Source organism: Pseudophryne corroboree, chromosome 2 (assembly GCF_028390025.1).
Source record: "Pseudophryne corroboree isolate aPseCor3 chromosome 2, aPseCor3.hap2, whole genome shotgun sequence".
NCBI lineage: Eukaryota > Metazoa > Chordata > Amphibia > Anura > Myobatrachidae > Pseudophryne > Pseudophryne corroboree.
Genome location: NC_086445.1, coordinates 320889200 through 320907638, shown reverse-complemented (window position 1 = coordinate 320907638; position 18439 = coordinate 320889200). Strand labels below are relative to the sequence as shown.

The following is an 18439-nucleotide window of genomic DNA, read 5'->3' as shown; positions in this document are numbered from 1 at the left end:
CGGCAATTAGCATGCAGGGCGCCCCCCAGCATACAAGTGCTAGCAGTGGCAGTTTTACTAAATTAGCAAAACTGCAATTGAAGCTGAATAAGGTCCTTAGCATAATTATTACCATTTTATACAGTATGTTATGGAATACAACATGTGTTTCTGTATCTGTGTTTATTGCTAGGGTGCACCAATATAATATATATCATTTTGTGCTTATCTTTTGGAGTAATGTATGCCTTTAGATACTAAAGCACAAGATTGGGCTAGCAAATGTATTAACAATAGTACAAATTTGCACCTGGCGCTATCACCCACCAAAATGAGAGCAGCTGACCTCGAAGGGATGATCCCACTCCCCTCCCCCCCAAAAAAAAGGAACAATATAAACAGAATGAGACTGCGCTTCTCACTTTGGAAAAATATTTTTATATATACATATATCACATAAATTAAAAAACAAATATATAGATACCGGCCAGTATCACAGAATAAAAAACAATTAATACATAACCATGATATTTATAATAATAGCACCTCTGGTGCCACAAATGGTACTCATAAGCCCCTAAAGCTCATTAGCACATGATTTGTTAATCGTAGCTAGAAACTTAATCCTAATGAGGCTACCACTGAAAATAAAGCAATATTTCAGTCCACATTCATATGCATAAGAAATGCTCTGTTGTTATATCCAATAGGTAGGTAATTTTCTAAAGCCAGTGGATGATTGAAATGTCCAAATGAATTGCAGCAACAGGTTAGTAAAGCACTTTTGATTCAGCATGCAGTTATTCCCATAAAAGGGGCTAGAAGCACAGTTAGTAGTATATTAGCCACACACATTGCAGTATAAAGTACAGCCAGGATTTAGAGTGCCCTTTGCAAAGCACTCAATATGATGCCTTCTCATTAATGCTGTGAAAACAAGCTACCAATTAGCCAGATGTCAGCCTGTTAGCTAAGCTCCACTTTCTCCTTCCCCTTAGCACTGGGGCATATGTTCAAACAGTTCACTGGCCGGTATATGCAAGTTATGAGACACAGGTAGAATTACTGCAATTATGGGGAGTATTCTTTTGTCCCACAACGACTCTCCTATCCCACAAATGCATTTCTCCGCATCAGGGTCCATTTCAGCGGCTTCCTCAGTGTCCAATATGTCTGTTTGTTGCATTAAATCTTTAAATACCGGATTTCCCGGTTCGCACATGCGCAGTACGCATGCTGTTCAAGGCTCATTCCCAGTCAGCCTAACTGAGCATGTATAGCTTGGAAACTAGCAATCCAAGCCTCATTTCCATTTTAATTAATCAGGATGTACTGGGCAAATTGTATACAGCAAACCGCAGACATATTCTATTAATGTAAACATATGCATAGCCTCACTAACTTTAAACATTATATATTATCTTAAAAACACACTAAGTTTATAATTCATGATTTGTAAACATTTACACAAACATTTTTCACACACCAGTGTTGCCATTAATAGATTTCATATAACAACGCCATCTAGTGGCTTATATTCATATTGCACTTCTAATATAATGTAATAAGGAACTAATTCAAGTATATTCATATAAATTTCATTCTCTGATATACAATAATTCACACTAGGCAATTAATAATCCATATTTAATCAACAATATATTACATATATATATATATATATATATATATATTATATATATTAACACATAATTATTTTTTATTTGATTCACAGTATTGTTTACAGACACAGGGTGTGGCCATGGGGGCCAGATTTGCACCGAGTTTCGCAAACCTATACATAGGGATGTTTGAGGACCAACATGTGTGGGGGGCGGACTTGGCGCAAATCTGGTCTACTATGGCCACTTTATAGATGATTTATTTTTTGTTTGGGGTGGTGATTTAGGTTCACTTATGAGTTTCACTGAAGGGTTAAATGTTAACCAATTTGGGTTGAAATTTACCTGTAGCTACAGTACCACTGAGATCAATTTCCTGGATATAGCACTCTCAGTGGAGAATGGTAATCTGGTGACAAAAACTTATATCACACCAGTAGATCAAAATAATTGTCTTCAATATAACAGTTCACATAAAAGAAAATGGAAAGAAAATATCACCAAGGGTTAGTTTGTCCATATTCGGAGAAACTGTACATCAGTATCTACTTATCAAGTACAGGCAAGAACCCTCATGATGTCATTTCTTGAACAACGGTACCCCCAATGACTACTTGAGAAGTCTTTACTTGAGGTAGCACAGCTAGATAGAGCTCTATTGCTGGAACCAAAAAGAAAAGAGGTGAACTTATTGGCAATAATGATAAAAGAAGTATGTTGTTCACCACGCAATACAACAGTTGTGCTCATCAAATTGAACGTGTTAGAAAGAAAAATATGTCTCTTCTAATGTTGGATGAAGTTCTTAAACCACAATTAGATCCGAAGGGACCCATCATTTTCAGGAAGGCAGATAACCTACATTCTATATTGGTGCCCAGTCATTTTGAAAGAACAAAAATGACAAAAACAGAAAAAATGTGGCTTCCTGAAAAACCATTAGGTTTTCATAAATGTGGTAAGCTTAACTGATTGTCCTGTAAGCATATACCTAGGAAGAGTACTACATTTACATCATCTAATACTGGGGAAGAATTTCGGATAAAGGAATTTCTTAATTGAAATTCTGTATATATCATCTATGTGATTACCTGTCGATGTGGTAAACAGTACATTGGGAGGACCACACGCACCATGCATGTTTGCTACATGGAGCATCGATGCAATATATCGAAAGGCGCATGGCACCCACTGGCCAGTCACATAACACAGTGTCAGAATTCTAAGTTTGACAGCAGTGTGATGATAGCTGTTGAACAAATCAATAACACTACATGGGGAGGGGATCGGTTCAATCTTTTATGTAGGAGGGAATCATATTGGATTTACAGAATGGACACGTTGGTGCCGGGTGGCTTAAATGACACGGTGGAGTTAAATGGTATATAAGGGGTCTATATATGGTATAATCAGAAAGTTGCTGTGTTGGATCTGTCTACGATATATAGTATCTCTGTATATCAGAGAATGAAATTTATATGAATATACTTGAATTAGTTTCTTATTACATTATATTAGAAGTGCAATATGAATATAGGTCACTAGATGGCGTTGTTATATGAAATCTATTAATGGCAACACTGGTGTGTGAAAAATGTTTGTGTAAATGTTTACAAATCATGAATTATAAACTTAGTGTGTTTGTAAGATAATATATAATGTTTAAAGTTAGTGAGGCTATGCATATGTTTACATTAATAGAATATGTCTGCGGTTGGCTGTATATAATTTGCCCAGTACTTCCTGATTAATTAAAATGGAAATGAGGCTTGGATTGCTAGTTTCCAAGCTGTACATGCTCAGTTAGGCTGAATGGGAAAGAGGCTTGAACCGCATGCGTACTGTGCATGTGCAAACTGAGAAATCCGGTATTTAAAGATTTAATGCAACAAACAGACATATAGGACACTGAGGAAGCTGCTGAAACAGATCCTGATGCGGAGAAACGTGTTTGTGGGATAGGAGAGTCGTTGTGGTACAGGAGAATACTCCCCATCATTGCAGTAATTCTACCTGTGTCTCATAACTTGCATATACCGGCCAGTGAACTGTTTGAACATGTGCCCCAGTGCTAAGGGGAAGGAGCAAGTGGAGCTTAGCTAACAGGCTGACATCTGGCTAATTGGTAGCTTGTTTTCACAGCATTAATGAGAAGGCATCATATTGAGTGCTTTGCAAAGTGCACTCTAAATCCTGGCTGTACTTTATACTGCATTGTGTGTGGCTAATATACTACTAACTGTGCTTCTAGCCCCTTTTATGGGAATAACTGCATGCTGAATCAAAAGTGCTTTACTAACCTGTTGCTGCAATACATTTGGACATTTCAATCATCCACTGGCTTTAGAAAATTACCTACCTATTGGATATAACAACAGAGCATTTCTTATGCATATGAATGTGGACTTAAATATTGCATTATTTTCAGTAGTAGCCTCATTAGGATTAAGTTTCTAGCTACGATTAACAAATCATGTGCTAATGAGCTTTAGGGGCTTATGAGTACTATTTGTGGCACCAGAGGTGCTATTATTATAAATATCATGGTTATGTATTAATTGTTTTTTATTCTGTGATACTGGCCGGTATCTATATGTTTGTTTTTTAATTTATGTAATATATGTATATATAAAAATATTTTTCCAAAGTGAGAAGTGCAGTCTCATTCTGTTTAAATGTATTAACTAATTTCTGATAACTTTTTAAATGTAAACAGGAAATTACTATTAGCCGTCTGACATATAAATATAAAATAAGGGGATCCTCACACTATTAATTTTAGCAATCGAAAAATGTTTCTTGGTTCATGGAGAAATGACTAAGTTCTATTGCTGGTGGGGGGCTTCCAAGATTTTCCAGGCTGCCATGTATGGAGAAGAATGTATGGAGAAGGAGCTGTTGAGGTTAAATTGCTCCTGAACCACTGTACACTAATGGGCGAAGCTAGGACAGATCTCAATGCAATCTGAATATTGACTGCTGTATACACTGAAGAGTAAATGGATGGCAGAGTGATGGTCATGGAAAAATGTAATACTAAGAAACAACAGCAATGTAACATTACAATATGTTATGTCTCTGTGTTATGTTATTTCTATTCTATTTCTATTTGTTTTTCTTTCATTTTTTATATTGAAATTTATATTTGTATTCAAATATACTTGAGCGAATTATGCATCCATTACAGTAAATTATTATATGGGCCTGTAGTCACCATATCAGCATGAAACTACTCCGTGATTTCTAATATCCAGATTTGTATACAGTACTTGCAAGCAGAGGTACAGCTACACAAGCTCTATCGTGTCTGTTCTTATACTCAGATAACTTTGTTATATCCAAAAGTTTCAAAAGTGGAATCATTGATGTTAATTATGATTCTGCATTATGGCGTAGTCTAACTTCGTCATATACTGCATAGTAGGGCATATTAGGAAATCTGAGTTGTTCATACTCGTTTAAATTAAATGTTTCCTCTACAAAGGATCTATTCATTATCCATTAATTGCTAGAAAATTATGTGAAAGCTAAATTTTCACCTACTTCTGTGGAAATTAAGTATTGGGGCCATTCCTTATAAAGGTAACACGCAATATATATATTACACCAGTGACGTGCGGTTGGGTGAGGCAGGTGTCCAGCTTACCTTTTAGTCCCAATCCGGCCTGCTGCCCCTATACAATTCATCAAGCTTCAAAAATACTACATTTTTGGAGCGTGATAGTGGGAACTTTCACCATCTTCACATGGAGCCCAGGCATTTTAAGAGAAAAGGGGGCCCTTGTGCAGATTCCAGGTGGGCCCCCTCCTCTCCACGGCACTGTCGGCACCAGCATTGTGCCGGAATCTTCTGCACATGTGCAGGTCTCCTGAAATATGGCGGCCACCATGGTCCGGAGACTAATTAACGACTGCACATGCGCGGTGGCCATTTTGGGAGTGATTTTTGCCATGGTTGCTCTGGTTGCAGCGTTTGTCACAAGACTCCGGAAAGGTGAATATTAAAACAACATAGGTGCAGCATGTGCAGCGTGGCACCCCCCCTGGACCCAGGGGCCATGTGCACAGCACACATTGCATCTATGATAGAAACACCTATGGATGGTGCAGATTCCTGGACCTACACTCCTTCCTATAAGAAGCAGGACTAGGTTGTGAAAAGCTCTCTCTGCTGGATGTCAACTTCTTTGCGCGCATGTGTGAACCCCAGTGAGCCTAGTGCATGTGCACTAGTACTGCAGAATCAAACTTGGCAGTGCTAAATTTTGCTGCTACTAATGGAGTGGTAATAGGGAACGTGGGTACATCTGATCTTCAGATCAGCTGTCTCCACACCAGAGCAAAGATGAGTTGTAACATTCATCAAACTCCGGAAAATCATTTTCCCCGGAGTTTGACAGTGAAGCTGTTCACCATCCTAGGATGGTAAACAGCCCTTGAATCTCTTCACATGGCAGCTTGTGCCGCAGAGGAGGTGGATTGAGGCGGAGGACTGTGGCCGCAGCGGGGCAAGTGCCAGTTGGGGGCACAAATTCTTATTGCACAATTTATTCATGATGAATATGCCCCTTGTTATTAATAACCTTAAGAGCACACGTCTGTACCATTCTCAGAGAAAAGCACTTACTTGTTAAACACTATATAATATTTTATGTATAGCTATAAAAATATGACTGTAAAGTGTACTGGTTAGCAAACCATCTGGATTGCCTATTCCCTGATTGATATATGAATATTATAAGTGCTGAGGAGATTTACTGAGTGGATTGTGCTGACAGGAAAGGTCACAGATATCTCTGAGGGCCTGCACTTTAGCTGGGTCACTATGTTAAAAGAAACGCCATGTAGCAGATGTTGAGCTGAGTAATACAGAAAATGTAAAAGCCTCACACAGTCATAGTGGTTCCACATCCATTGTATGGAAGGGCAAATATGAGATGCTTGTCATGGAATCCATGTCATGATTACAAATATAAATGCAAACAATACCAAATCCCAGCAAACTTGAATTACATCTAAGATTGTTAGAAACTAATGACAATAATAATCAGGTTACAATCTTTCTTGAAGTCTGGGGGGTGGCTGGAGCCATCTTGACCCAAGGGAGAAGACTTGACAGAAGCATATTGGGTTTCAGATGATTTCACTATTACACTACTTTCCTGATGAAATCACAATGGATCTAGTTTCAAAGAACATCGACAGCTAGAAAAACTGCAATGGCATTGTGGTCACTATCATATTCTGTGGCTAACGCGTTGGCCAGTGATATTCCAATAAATCATTTTTTGCTAATTTGTAATATTATTTGAACCATTAAGACTCTAAGGGGTCTATTTACGAAGCCTTGGGTGGAGATAAAGTGGATGAAGATAAAGTACCAGCCAATCAGCTCCTAACTGTCATTTTTTCAAAACCATCCTGTGACATGGCAGTTAGGAGCTGATTGGCTGGTACTTCATCGCCATTGAAGGTTTAGTAAATAGACCCCTAAGAATCAGGATGAGTTAATGAATAACATTGATATAAACTGATATTTTCATAATGCTGATTAGGTATAAGATTTGATGGGTCCTCAGCTCCCTGACAACTATAACTTTTACAGCTTTGAGAAAAGCTAAATGTATTAGTTTTTATGATTCTTAACCTAATTTCTCAATGAACATTGAGTTTAAATATTATCCTTAACATTTAAGTAACTAGTAACGATCATGGGGCCTAATTCAGACCTGATCGTAGCCCTGCAAAATTTTTGCAGGGCTACGATCAGGCAAACTGACATGCGGGAGGACGCCCAGTACAGGGCTAGTCTGCCCTGCATGTCTGGCCTGACATCCCCCCGCAGAAGTACAAAAGCATCGCACAGTGGTGATGCTTTTGTACTTCAGGAGTAGCTTTCAGCCAGCGCAGCTCCTGCGCACTGGCCAGGAACTACTCGTCGCTGTCCGGGTCGCAGCGGCTGCGTGTGATGTCACAGAGCCGCCACTGCACGGTCCGGCCAAGCCTGCATTGGCTGGATCGCACCCCGTAAACGGCAGCTTAATGCTGCCATCCTGCCCCCACCCGCCCAGCGAACGCCTCTGCCTGTCAATCAGGTAGAGGCGATCGCTAGGCTATGACAGCCATCGGCTGTCAGCCATGCGCCAGCCCACTGCGGCGCCGGCGCATGCGCACTTCAGACCTGATCAGCTGCTGTGCAAATTCGCACAGCACCGATCAGGTCTGAATTAGGCCCATGATTTGCATTCAAATTAAGAAACAGCTGGTGTAAATGATGATACATCAGGTGATTGCATAGCAGATGTGCTCTCTTGTGATCAGTGACTACTTGCAACTTGTTACATACAGCAGTGAGGTGCTGTGTTCCAATGCTTGGCAGGATGTTGGTATGTATTACACGTTAGGCTCTATTCATGAAGTAGTGAAAAGTGTGGAGAAATGAGCCAGCGGAAAAGTTGTCCATGGCAACCAATCAGCATTGAGGTAACATTTCTAATTTGAATACTATAAAATTATACAGAGAAGCTGATTGGTTTCATGGGCTATTTCTCCATTGGCTCACTTCTCCACACTTTTCACTGCTTCATGAATAGACGCTTATGTCTGTTCAGAGATTATATAGTGAAAATGTAGCCCCCAAGTGTAAGTGGGATTTACCATGAAACTATCCTGAGAAGAAATGAAGGCAAAATAATTGCCCCATTTAACCTTATATCCATTGGTCACAGATAAGGTTACAAATTGATATGAAATAAGAGAGGATGGAGTTTCTTTGTCCAACTTTCCACTTGATGTAGTAATTCACTCAGGGGAAACTACAGTCACTGCAAGGGATATGGTTACTCTATGGTCTAGGAGGTGAGGCAATTCTGGACCACTCTCCCAAGGCCCTCACTCTACTCCTGTAAGTATGTGTGGGGTCCAGGGTGTGCACAGAGAAGGCTTATCGCCAAATGATGCTTTGCCCTGGACAATGCTGTGTACCACCTCGTCTCTCTGATATCCTCTCATCAGTTCTCTGCCAGTGCAGAGGGGTATGGAAGCAATACGAAGTAGAGAGAAGGTGTGAGAGAGCAGCAGGCACAATTAATCTCCAAAGGTAAATCTAGGGAGCCGTTCCGTCACAGGACTTGTGTATGTTTACAATAAATACCTTTTTGATTCATCTGTAGTTGTTGTGGTCATTGTTGTCTTGTTACTAGGAGCCCAGGATTGTCTACTGAATGAAGAATCAAAGGTTTTTTTTAATTCACCAATACTCAACATTTAGAAGATACAGAAGATTAGTGCGGTATAATAAAAGTATAAATAAAATGCATCTATACCTTTTGTTGGTGGTATCTGTTTCACTGCATGGTAAGAAGAGGAAATAGTATTAGACATCGTAAGACACATCTCCCAGTAAGTACAGTAGGTGCTTGATCTAAAAGGCCACCAAGACTTAAACACAAGTTCATCCAATACAAAAACATATCCTGAAACTATATTTTCAGCCATTTTAGGTACTGAAAGGCTCTTCCTTGATGACAATGTCATTAATGTAGCTAGGAACATCTCTACCAGATTTACACTGGGCATTTAGAGGGAGCGATTGTCACTAGTGTCAATTACATATTGCAAGACACAGGCAGGGTTTATGCTACAATGTTATGAGAGGTCCTGTCCTCATAATAATAGCTTATCTGTATAAATAACATGCATCAATATACAGTATTTGGAGTCTAAAACTATCTACAAATGGACATCTGATAAGTTGGAGTGGATGTGCAACCACCTCAGAGTGAGGGCATCCATTTTGAATTATTATTCATTAGATTGGAGGCTATTTTTGTAATTCATTAGCAACAAGTACCTCATAAATATGTCAGACCTCATGAATATTAAATAGTGATTTCAATGGTTCGTAGCAAATTAATAGACTGCACAAGTGTACAAAAATACAGAAAGGAGTAAAATTGATTCAGTGTACAACATGGAGGCTTCCTCTGTGTATCTGTAACATATCCATTTTAAGAGACCCTTGTTAAATAGTTAAGTTGTTAATGTATGTTTGTTAGGAATGTAATTAGTTGGATTTTTATAAAAAAAGATATATTAATGTTACAAGATGGTGAGAAGTGGGTATCACTAACAGGAAATCTAGGGCCATTGACTAGGTAAGTTAACCACTGAAGGTCATGCTGACAGAAAACATACAGTATCAAGACTTGGGAGCATGTTCATTTTATATTTTAGCTATAATGGTTTTCAAAGGTTCCTTGTCAAGTTGTAAGCAACTAAAATATTACCACTAATGTATAGATTACTAAACAAATCTGCTGTTATATGGCACAGCATACTGTAACATTCGTCATCTATTGGGGCACAATAATATTAGTATATATATATATATATATATATATATATATATACAGTATATATATATATATATATATATATATATATACACAAAGTGTATACATAGACAGATACACAGATCCCTGTCTATAGGAGAGAGACAAATACACAGCTGTCTCCTGAAAACAGAGGTCTGTGCAGCCCAGGAATGTCACGATCGACTATATATATATATATATATATATATATATATATATATATACAGATGCCAATTTATATTATCCTGATTGCTGTATATGGCGCCTCAGTATCTCACTAATAAAATACTCACCCGCTTTATAGTAATAGATTATTTTCCTTTTTTTTAATATATATATATATATATATATATATAGAAAGAACAACAAACTACAGTAATTCAGGCACACCCGAACACGCAAGTTTGCATGTAAGCATCTTAATGTATTTCTCCATTGGCTCACTCCTCCACACTTTTCACTGCTTCACGAATAGACGCTTATGTCTGTTCAGAGATTATATAGTGAAAATGTAGCCCCCAAGTGTAAGTGGGATTTACCATGAAACTATCCTGAGAAGAAATGAAGGCAAAAGAATTGCCCCATTTAACCTTATATCCATTGGTCACAGAAAAGGTTACAAATTGATATGAAATAAGAGAGGATGGAGTTTCTTTGTCCAACTTTCCACTTGATGTAGTAATTCACTCAGGGGAAACTATAGTCACTGCAAGGGATATGGTTACTCTATGGTCTAGGAGGTGAGGCAATTCTGGACCACTCTCCCAAGGCCCTCACTCCACTCCTGTAAGTATGTGTGGGGTCCAGGGTGTGCACAGAGAAGGCTTATCGCCAAATGATGCTTTGCCCTGGACAATGCTGTTACCACCTCGTCTCTCTGAGATCCTCCAATCAGTTCTCTGCCAGTGCAGAGGGGTATGGAAGCAATACGAAGTAGAGAGAGGGTGTGAGAGAGCAGCAGGCACAATTAATCTCCAAAGGTAAATCTAGGGAGCCGTTCCGTCACAGGACTTGTGTATGTTTACAATAAATACCTTTTTGATTCATCTGTAGTTGTTGTGGTCATTGTTGTCTTGTTACTAGGAGCCCAGGATTGTCTACTGAATGAAGAATCAAAGGTTTTTTTTAATTCACCAATACTCAACACTTAGAAGATACAGAAGATTAGTGCGGTATAATAAAAGTATAAATAAAATGCATCTATACCTTTTGTTGGTGGTATCTGTTTCACTGCATGGTAAGAAGAGGAAATAGCATTAGACATCGTAAGACACATCTGCCAGTAAGTACAGTAGGTGCTTGATCTAAAAGGCCACCAAGACTTAAACACAAGTTCATCCAATACAAAAACATATCCTGAAACTATATTTTCAGCCATTTTAGGTACTGAAAGGCTCTTCCTTAATGACAATGTCATTAATGTAGCTAGGAACATCTCTACCAGATTTACACTGGGCATTTAGAGGGAGCGATTGTCACTAGTGTCAATTACATATTGCAAGACACAGGCAGGGTTTATGCTACAATGTTATGAGAGGTCCTGTCCTCATAATAATAGCTTATCTGTATAAATAACATGCATCAATATACAGTATTGGGAGTCTAAAACTATCTACAAATGGACATCTGTTAAGTTGGAGTGGATGTGCAACCACCTTAGAGTGATGGCATCCATTTTGAGTAATTATTCATTAGATTGGAGGCTATTTTGTAATTCATTAGCAACAAGTACCTCATAAATATGTCAGACCTCATGAATATTAAATAGTGATTTCAATGGTTCGTAGCAAATTAATAGACTGCAAAAGTGTATAAAAATACAGAAAGGAGTAAAATTGATTCAGTGTACAACATGGAGGCTTCCTCTGTGTATCTGTAACATATCCATTTTAAGAGACCCTTTTTAAATAGTTAAGTTGTTAATGTATGTTTGTTAGGAATGTAATTAGTTGGATTTTTATAAAAAAAGATATATTAATGTTACAAGATGGTGAGAAGTGGGTATCACTAACAGGAAATCTAGGGCCATTGACTAGGTAAGTTAACCACTGAAGGTCATGCTGACAGAAAACATACAGTATCAAGACTTGGGAGCATGTTCATTTTATATTTTAGCTATAATGGTTTTCAAAGGTTCCTTGTCAAGTTGTAAGCAACTAAAATATTACCACTAATTTATAGATTACTAAACAAATCTGCTGTTATATGGTACAGCATACTGTAACATTCGTCATCTATTGGGGCACAATAATATTAGTATATATATATATATATATATATATACAGTATATATATATATATATTTATATATATATACACACAAAGTGTATACATAGACACATACACAGATCCCTGTCTATAGGAGACATACAAATACACAGCTGTCTCCTGAAAACAGAGGTCTGTGCAGCCCAGGAATGTCACGATCGACTATATATATATATATATATATATATATATATATACATGTGCCAATTTATATTATCCTGATTGCTGTATATGGCGCCTCAGTATCTCAGTAATAAAATACTCACCCGCTTTATAGTAATAGATTATTTTCCTTTTTTGTTATATACATATATAGAAAGAACAACAAACTACAGTAATTCAGGCACACCCGAACACGCAAGTTTGCATGTAAACATCTTAATGTATTGTTTTAGCTAAGCAAGCAAAGAAAAGTAAAGCTATATGGAGAGGCAAAGTAGCTGCAGTACCTGACAGCTATCTTGTAGAAATGAAATTGTAACTTGTAAGTATAGGATCAATCAACCATATATGGGCCCACCCTAACGGTCCAGGTTTTGGATATATCCATGCCTGGCCAAAGGGGGACTAATTAGTACCTCAATCAATTTGATTTAACCATCTGTGCTGAGCCATGGATATCTTTAAAACCTGCACTGTTTGGGGTGCCTTGATGACCAAGCTTGGGAACCACTGACTTACAGTATCGTATTTACTACTACAGGCTCTTCAATCTCTGGTCATTATTTACCCCCAATAGGTTATTCACTGAGCGTGTACCTTTAAAGAACACGTAGCATAATTCCTATCTCAGTAACAGAGACGGATTTCCTTCATAAAACAGATGAAGTGAAGTATTGTTGGGGTACTTGTATGGTGGAGTTTAGAAACTGTGGTTCGGCACGTTCAGTATATATAAAGTGATTATTATAAAAACTGAAATATTTAGTATTGTTTCCACTGAAGTGAAATAGGAAAAGGGATATGGGGCCTAATTCAGACCTGATTGCAACAGCAAAATATTTCTCTAATGGGCAAAACCATGTGCACTGCAGGTGGGGAAGATATTACATGTGCAGAGAGAGCTATATTTGTGTGGGGTGTGTGTTAAAACTGAAATCTAAATTGCAGTGTAAAAATAAAGCAGCCAGTATTTACCCTGCACAGAAACAATATAACCCATCCAATTCTAACTCTCTCTGCACATGTTATATCTGCCCCACCTGCACTGCAACATGGTTTTGCCCATTAGAAAAAGATTTTGCTTTTGCGATCAGGTCTGAATTAGACCCTTATCTGCAGCTTAATTTGTTTTTCCTTGGATGCTCAAGTCTGCTTCTATATTTACTGCTTCATTGAATAAATCTATGCACAGTGAATTATTGTATATTTAAAATACTATTACAATATAAACCAATTAATTGAATAGCGATAAAAAAATATTGTCAGCAGTAATTAAGAGGGCAGACAGAAACCTCCTGGACATTATGGGTCAGACTGATGGAAAGGACACAGCATCCACCAGAGGTCAAAGCAGATTCTTAAAGCCAGTGAGCATTGATTATAGAGCAGCTGCCCACACTTAGATCAATGCTTCGGATATAGAAGTAGCAGTGCAAAGCTTTATAGCAGCTGATCATAGTTTATAATGTGTAACAAACACCACGGTGCAAAGCTCAGCTCTCCGGCATTTGCTATAGGCTACCTCATGGGCATTCTTTCCAGTGTTGCAGATTTATTTCCTCTTTCAGGTGTATTTCTCAGTGAAATTCTGTGGGGAAATATGGAACCATAGGTATTTAAACAGTTACCATAGATTATTTCTTGAATAATCTGTGTTATATTAAGCGGAATCGAGGTTTATCCTGAATGGTGATGTGTACACTTTGTGGTGCCTTCTAAATAAAAGTTAGTAATAATAATATATATTATGTTGTATAAGCATTGCTACAATGGCGAATTAGCAGAACAGTTTTTTTAGCAGGTGCTGTAACAATTGTATGAATGTTAGTTACAATGTAATGCTTTAATTACCATACAAACATTTGTATTTTATGTGGAAATCTATTTAAATCAGGTCCATTTATTTAATGGAAATACAGTATAATGTACTGTTCAATCAATAACAGAAATTGCAAACTAGAGTGAAAGCTTTCTAGGAAACTACTTTGGTCAATATACTGTAAATGCAAACTGGGGACCAGGTAACAGTTAAAAAATATATATTGGAACCCATAGCAACCAATCAAATGCTATTATTTGTTGGATTGTTTAGAACATGATAAAAGATGTCTGGTCAATCTGGAAATAGAATATTTTCCTTTTGTCTATTGTTTTATTCATTTACAGTATACTTTATCAGTTTATCAGAATATGAGAGTATTTAAAAGTAATGATATGTAAAGTGCCAGGTCCCTAATAAGTGCCTGGCTTCTTGGAAGGACAATGTTGAAATAATTAACATTACATACATCTCATTAGTAATAATAAAACATTTGCAAGATAATAGGACGATGATCATTTTAGTATATACTGTATGTTCTCTTTACAGCCATTACAGTAATGAATACTACTAAATAATGATCGGTCGCTACCTGTACAATTACAGTAAGTCACAAAAGACAAAGTAACATGATAGTATTTTAAACATTACAATGTTAATAGTAGTATTAATAATGTTATAAATTATTAACTATGTTAGTTATGTCCAAGGAATGAAAACCGGAAAAAAACTACTAGAATACAAAGAATATGCAAATTAATTGGGTCACATTCTGTATACATTAAATAATACCCATAAAAAAGACTGTTGTATTTAATTTGGTTATTGAGCATACATGGTTTATCCTTTGTATCCAACCATTAAGATAATAGATAGAGAGGAGTTTAATAAAATTTCAAAAAATAACTGCTGCCGTGAGTATTTTGTTGTACATTTTCTTAGTGTGCGCTGACGTGATGGTATAGAAACTCTTGTTCTCAAATAATAAACCTCATTAACATAATTATATGTATAAATGTGTGCAGAATTATGTATGCATTGCCTTAAGTCAGGCATTCCCAACCTAGGCCCCCAAAGCACACTAAAGCTGGACACACACTATACAATTATCTGGCAGATTATTTGCCAGATCTGGCTGGTTGGAATGAAAATTTGGTAATGGATGAGAGCAAATGACAATCGACCATTTGCTCCCAAACACTGAAAAATAGACAAAAACTATTGTTAATGCAAATTGGTTAAAGCTGTGATTTAACCAATTTGTCTGAATGACAGGTTTTGTCCATTTTCCTTTTTTGTGTTAGCAAACGGTCGATTGTCATTTACTCTTATCCATTACCAGATATTCATTCCAACCAGCCAGTTCTTGCAGATAAGCTGCCAGATAATTGTTGAGTGTATGCCCAACTTAACAGTGCAGTTTTTAGTCATATCCAGGCTGCAGCACAATTGGTTAAATCTAAATAACAGGCAAGGACGTGCGCTGAGGTAATTAGCTCAGGTGGCACTGGCTAGTACCAGAACCAAATTTACACACAGCATATGAGCCAAAGGCAGTGCTGGAAGTATGGTGGTATGGGGTGGTACAGCGTAATGGTAAGTAATTGTCAGCCGGTACCCAGTACCACTGGCCCGACTGCCACACCCATTTTTTGGCAGTACCGCTAAGAAATTTTTTCAACTTGCACCACTGGCCAAAGGGTACATGTGGGTATTATACACAGGTGCAGCAGTATATACTGATGGAAATTTGGTGAATTTTGATTAGAAATGTGTGGAAAAGACAGTGCCTCCCCTGTCATAGACTATAAAAATTATTACAATAATACAAAGAAGATATTTCTAATAAATTCTTTGTATATTTCCTATACTTTATAAAGTCAAAACTCTGGCGTATACATTAGTATGACAGGAAAGGCTCTGCTTCACCTGCCTCACCCCACCGTACGTCACTGATAACAGGTACTAAATAAGTCACCTGTGCTTAAGCATGGCTATCACTAAAACATGGACTGTTCGTTCGTGTGCCTTGAGGACCGAGGTTGGGAAAGCCTGCCTTAAATTGTTTCATTATTCATTAGGATTAATGATTTATTATACTGACCATTATTACTCCTTGCTGCCATCACATAAGTTACAGAACTTTTATTTTCAGCTGTACTGTACATGGTATTAGGCACAGTCCAATCACATTAATGTAAATGATCTGTATAAACAGCACATTTTAAAGTGAGAACATGCAGCTCATACACTGAAGATGCTTCACTTACCTTTTCCCATTGAGAATATCGGTTGAAGTACTCCTGGCAGTCCCAGCAGCACACAAATCCAAGCATACAAGCTTTATTAAGAAACCTGAAGTCGCAACTTTGTGTAAGCTGCATCATTGGGCTCAGTTATTGCTAGGCAGGCTCAAAGACCAGTTCTTAGGCCATGGCAAGAACCACATAGAGCTCAAAAAGGTAACAGGAGGTGGCAGGAAATATTTCTGAAATAGGCTCAGTGACTTGATTTAAATATATTTTCTGATCTGTCCCTGCTCTCCGCCCACTTCTTGTCTCCACCCAATTCCGCGCATGAGGTGGGTATTTAAGGCAGAAAGTCAGCACTTTCGGTTATTAGCTGAGCTGTGTGATATTCTCAGCCTGTGCTTGAACCAGACTGTCGTGATGTTCTGTTTCCCTGACCTTGGCCTGATTTCTGGATTATCCTTTGTCTGCTGACTGCATCAAACCTGGACTGTGTATTGAATAGACCTTCTCCAATCTTTGACCGTTGATTATACCTCGACTACACTTTCTTGCTGCCCATCTAGACCCTGCTCCATCAGCTGCCTACTGACATTTCACCCAGCTCCTCCCATCACTTCTGTGCTTACCCAGTAGGCTGTGACCTGTTTTGTGTAGCAGCTAAGCCCATACCCAGGAGTCACTACATTAAACACTGTGCTAAACTGAGCTGATGAGTTTGATGAACTATGTACCATGTCAGTGATTTGTAGCAGTGTCATTGTAAGTCTGTGTGTTAATTTATGTTAAAATCAGTCTAATTGTGATAAGGAACATCATTTCTGCTGCGGGGTACACTGGACTCCACAAGGATAGACATTGGGGGTGCAGAGTAGGATCTTGATCTGAGAGCAATTGAACCATTCCTTGACTACTAAGAAGTCTAACCCTCACCCGCCTAAGACCAAAGGGTCCTCTAAGCAGGCCATTATTTCCTCACAATCCACTGCTGTCCCCGCCACCTCGTCTGATGAGGATGGTGTTTATACTGACCCCACAGATTCCGATCCTGATCTATCTGATGGGGAGGGTGTTTCACAGGTGGATGTTCCTGATTTATTGGAGGCTATACGGTCAATTTTTCAGATTACAGATGAATCGGAACCGTCAGTTCCTCCTAAGAAACCGGATAGGTTTAAGCGTCAGAGCAACACTCCCTTCAGGGTCGGTGGACCAAGGAGGAGTCTCGCCTCCCGATCAACATTCTGGAATTGCGGGCGGTGTTCAACTTATTGAACCTGGCCCAGCATTTAATACAGAACCGACCAGTTCAGGTACAGTCGGACAACGCCACCACAGTGGCTTACATAAATCATCAAGGCGGCACTCGAAGCCGCTTGGCAATGAAGGAAGTATCATGGATTCTTCAATGGGCGGAGCGCCATCTACCGGCCATATCAGCAATATTCATTCCGGGGGTCCTGAATTGGGAAGCGGACTTTCTCAGTCGTCAGGACGTACACGCCGGAGAGTGGGGCCTCCATCCAGAAGTGTTTCAACTCCTAGTGGAAAGGTGGGGCCTTCCAGACGTGGACCTGATGGCGTCTCGACACAATCACAAGGTTCCGGTCTTTGAAGCAAGGACAAGGGATCCTCAAGCAGCGTTCATGAATGCACTGGCGGTTCTGTGGAAATTTTGGCTGCCGTACGTGTTCCCTCCGGTGTCACTCCTGCCCAGGGTAATACGGAAGTTCAAGCAGGAAGGAGGACGTCTGCTTCTCGTAGCTCCAGCGTGGCCCAGACGGCACTGGTTCTCCAATCTACAGTGCCTCTCGCTAGATTATCCCATTCTACTTCCACGACCAGACCTTCTCGTTCAGGGCCCCTGTGTCCACCAGGACTTGGCCCGGCTGGTTTTGACGGCGTGGCTCTTGAAGCTTCCATCTTGAGGGCTAGAGGTTTTCCTGAGTCGGTCATTCAAACTAT

The 18439-nt window shown here is 38.7% G+C and overlaps 1 protein-coding gene across 4 annotated transcripts in view; it reads right to left on the bottom strand.

Moving 5' to 3' along the window:
* Positions 1-18439, bottom strand: part of SCEL (sciellin) — a 118559-nt gene that overhangs the window by 68083 nt on the left and 32037 nt on the right. For 3 of the 4 annotated variants that reach the window (XM_063952984.1, XM_063952985.1, XM_063952983.1), the window contains exons 6-10: positions 13929-13994; positions 11183-11206; positions 11011-11076; positions 8927-8950; positions 8755-8820 (exon numbers count right to left, since the gene is read on the bottom strand). In XM_063952984.1, coding sequence (XP_063809054.1) covers positions 8755-8820; positions 8927-8950; positions 11011-11076; positions 11183-11206; positions 13929-13994 — 246 coding nt within the window. The remainder of the gene's footprint in view (positions 1-8754; positions 8821-8926; positions 8951-11010; positions 11077-11182; positions 11207-13928; positions 13995-18439) is intronic. The other variant, XM_063952986.1, reaches the window with a different exon arrangement.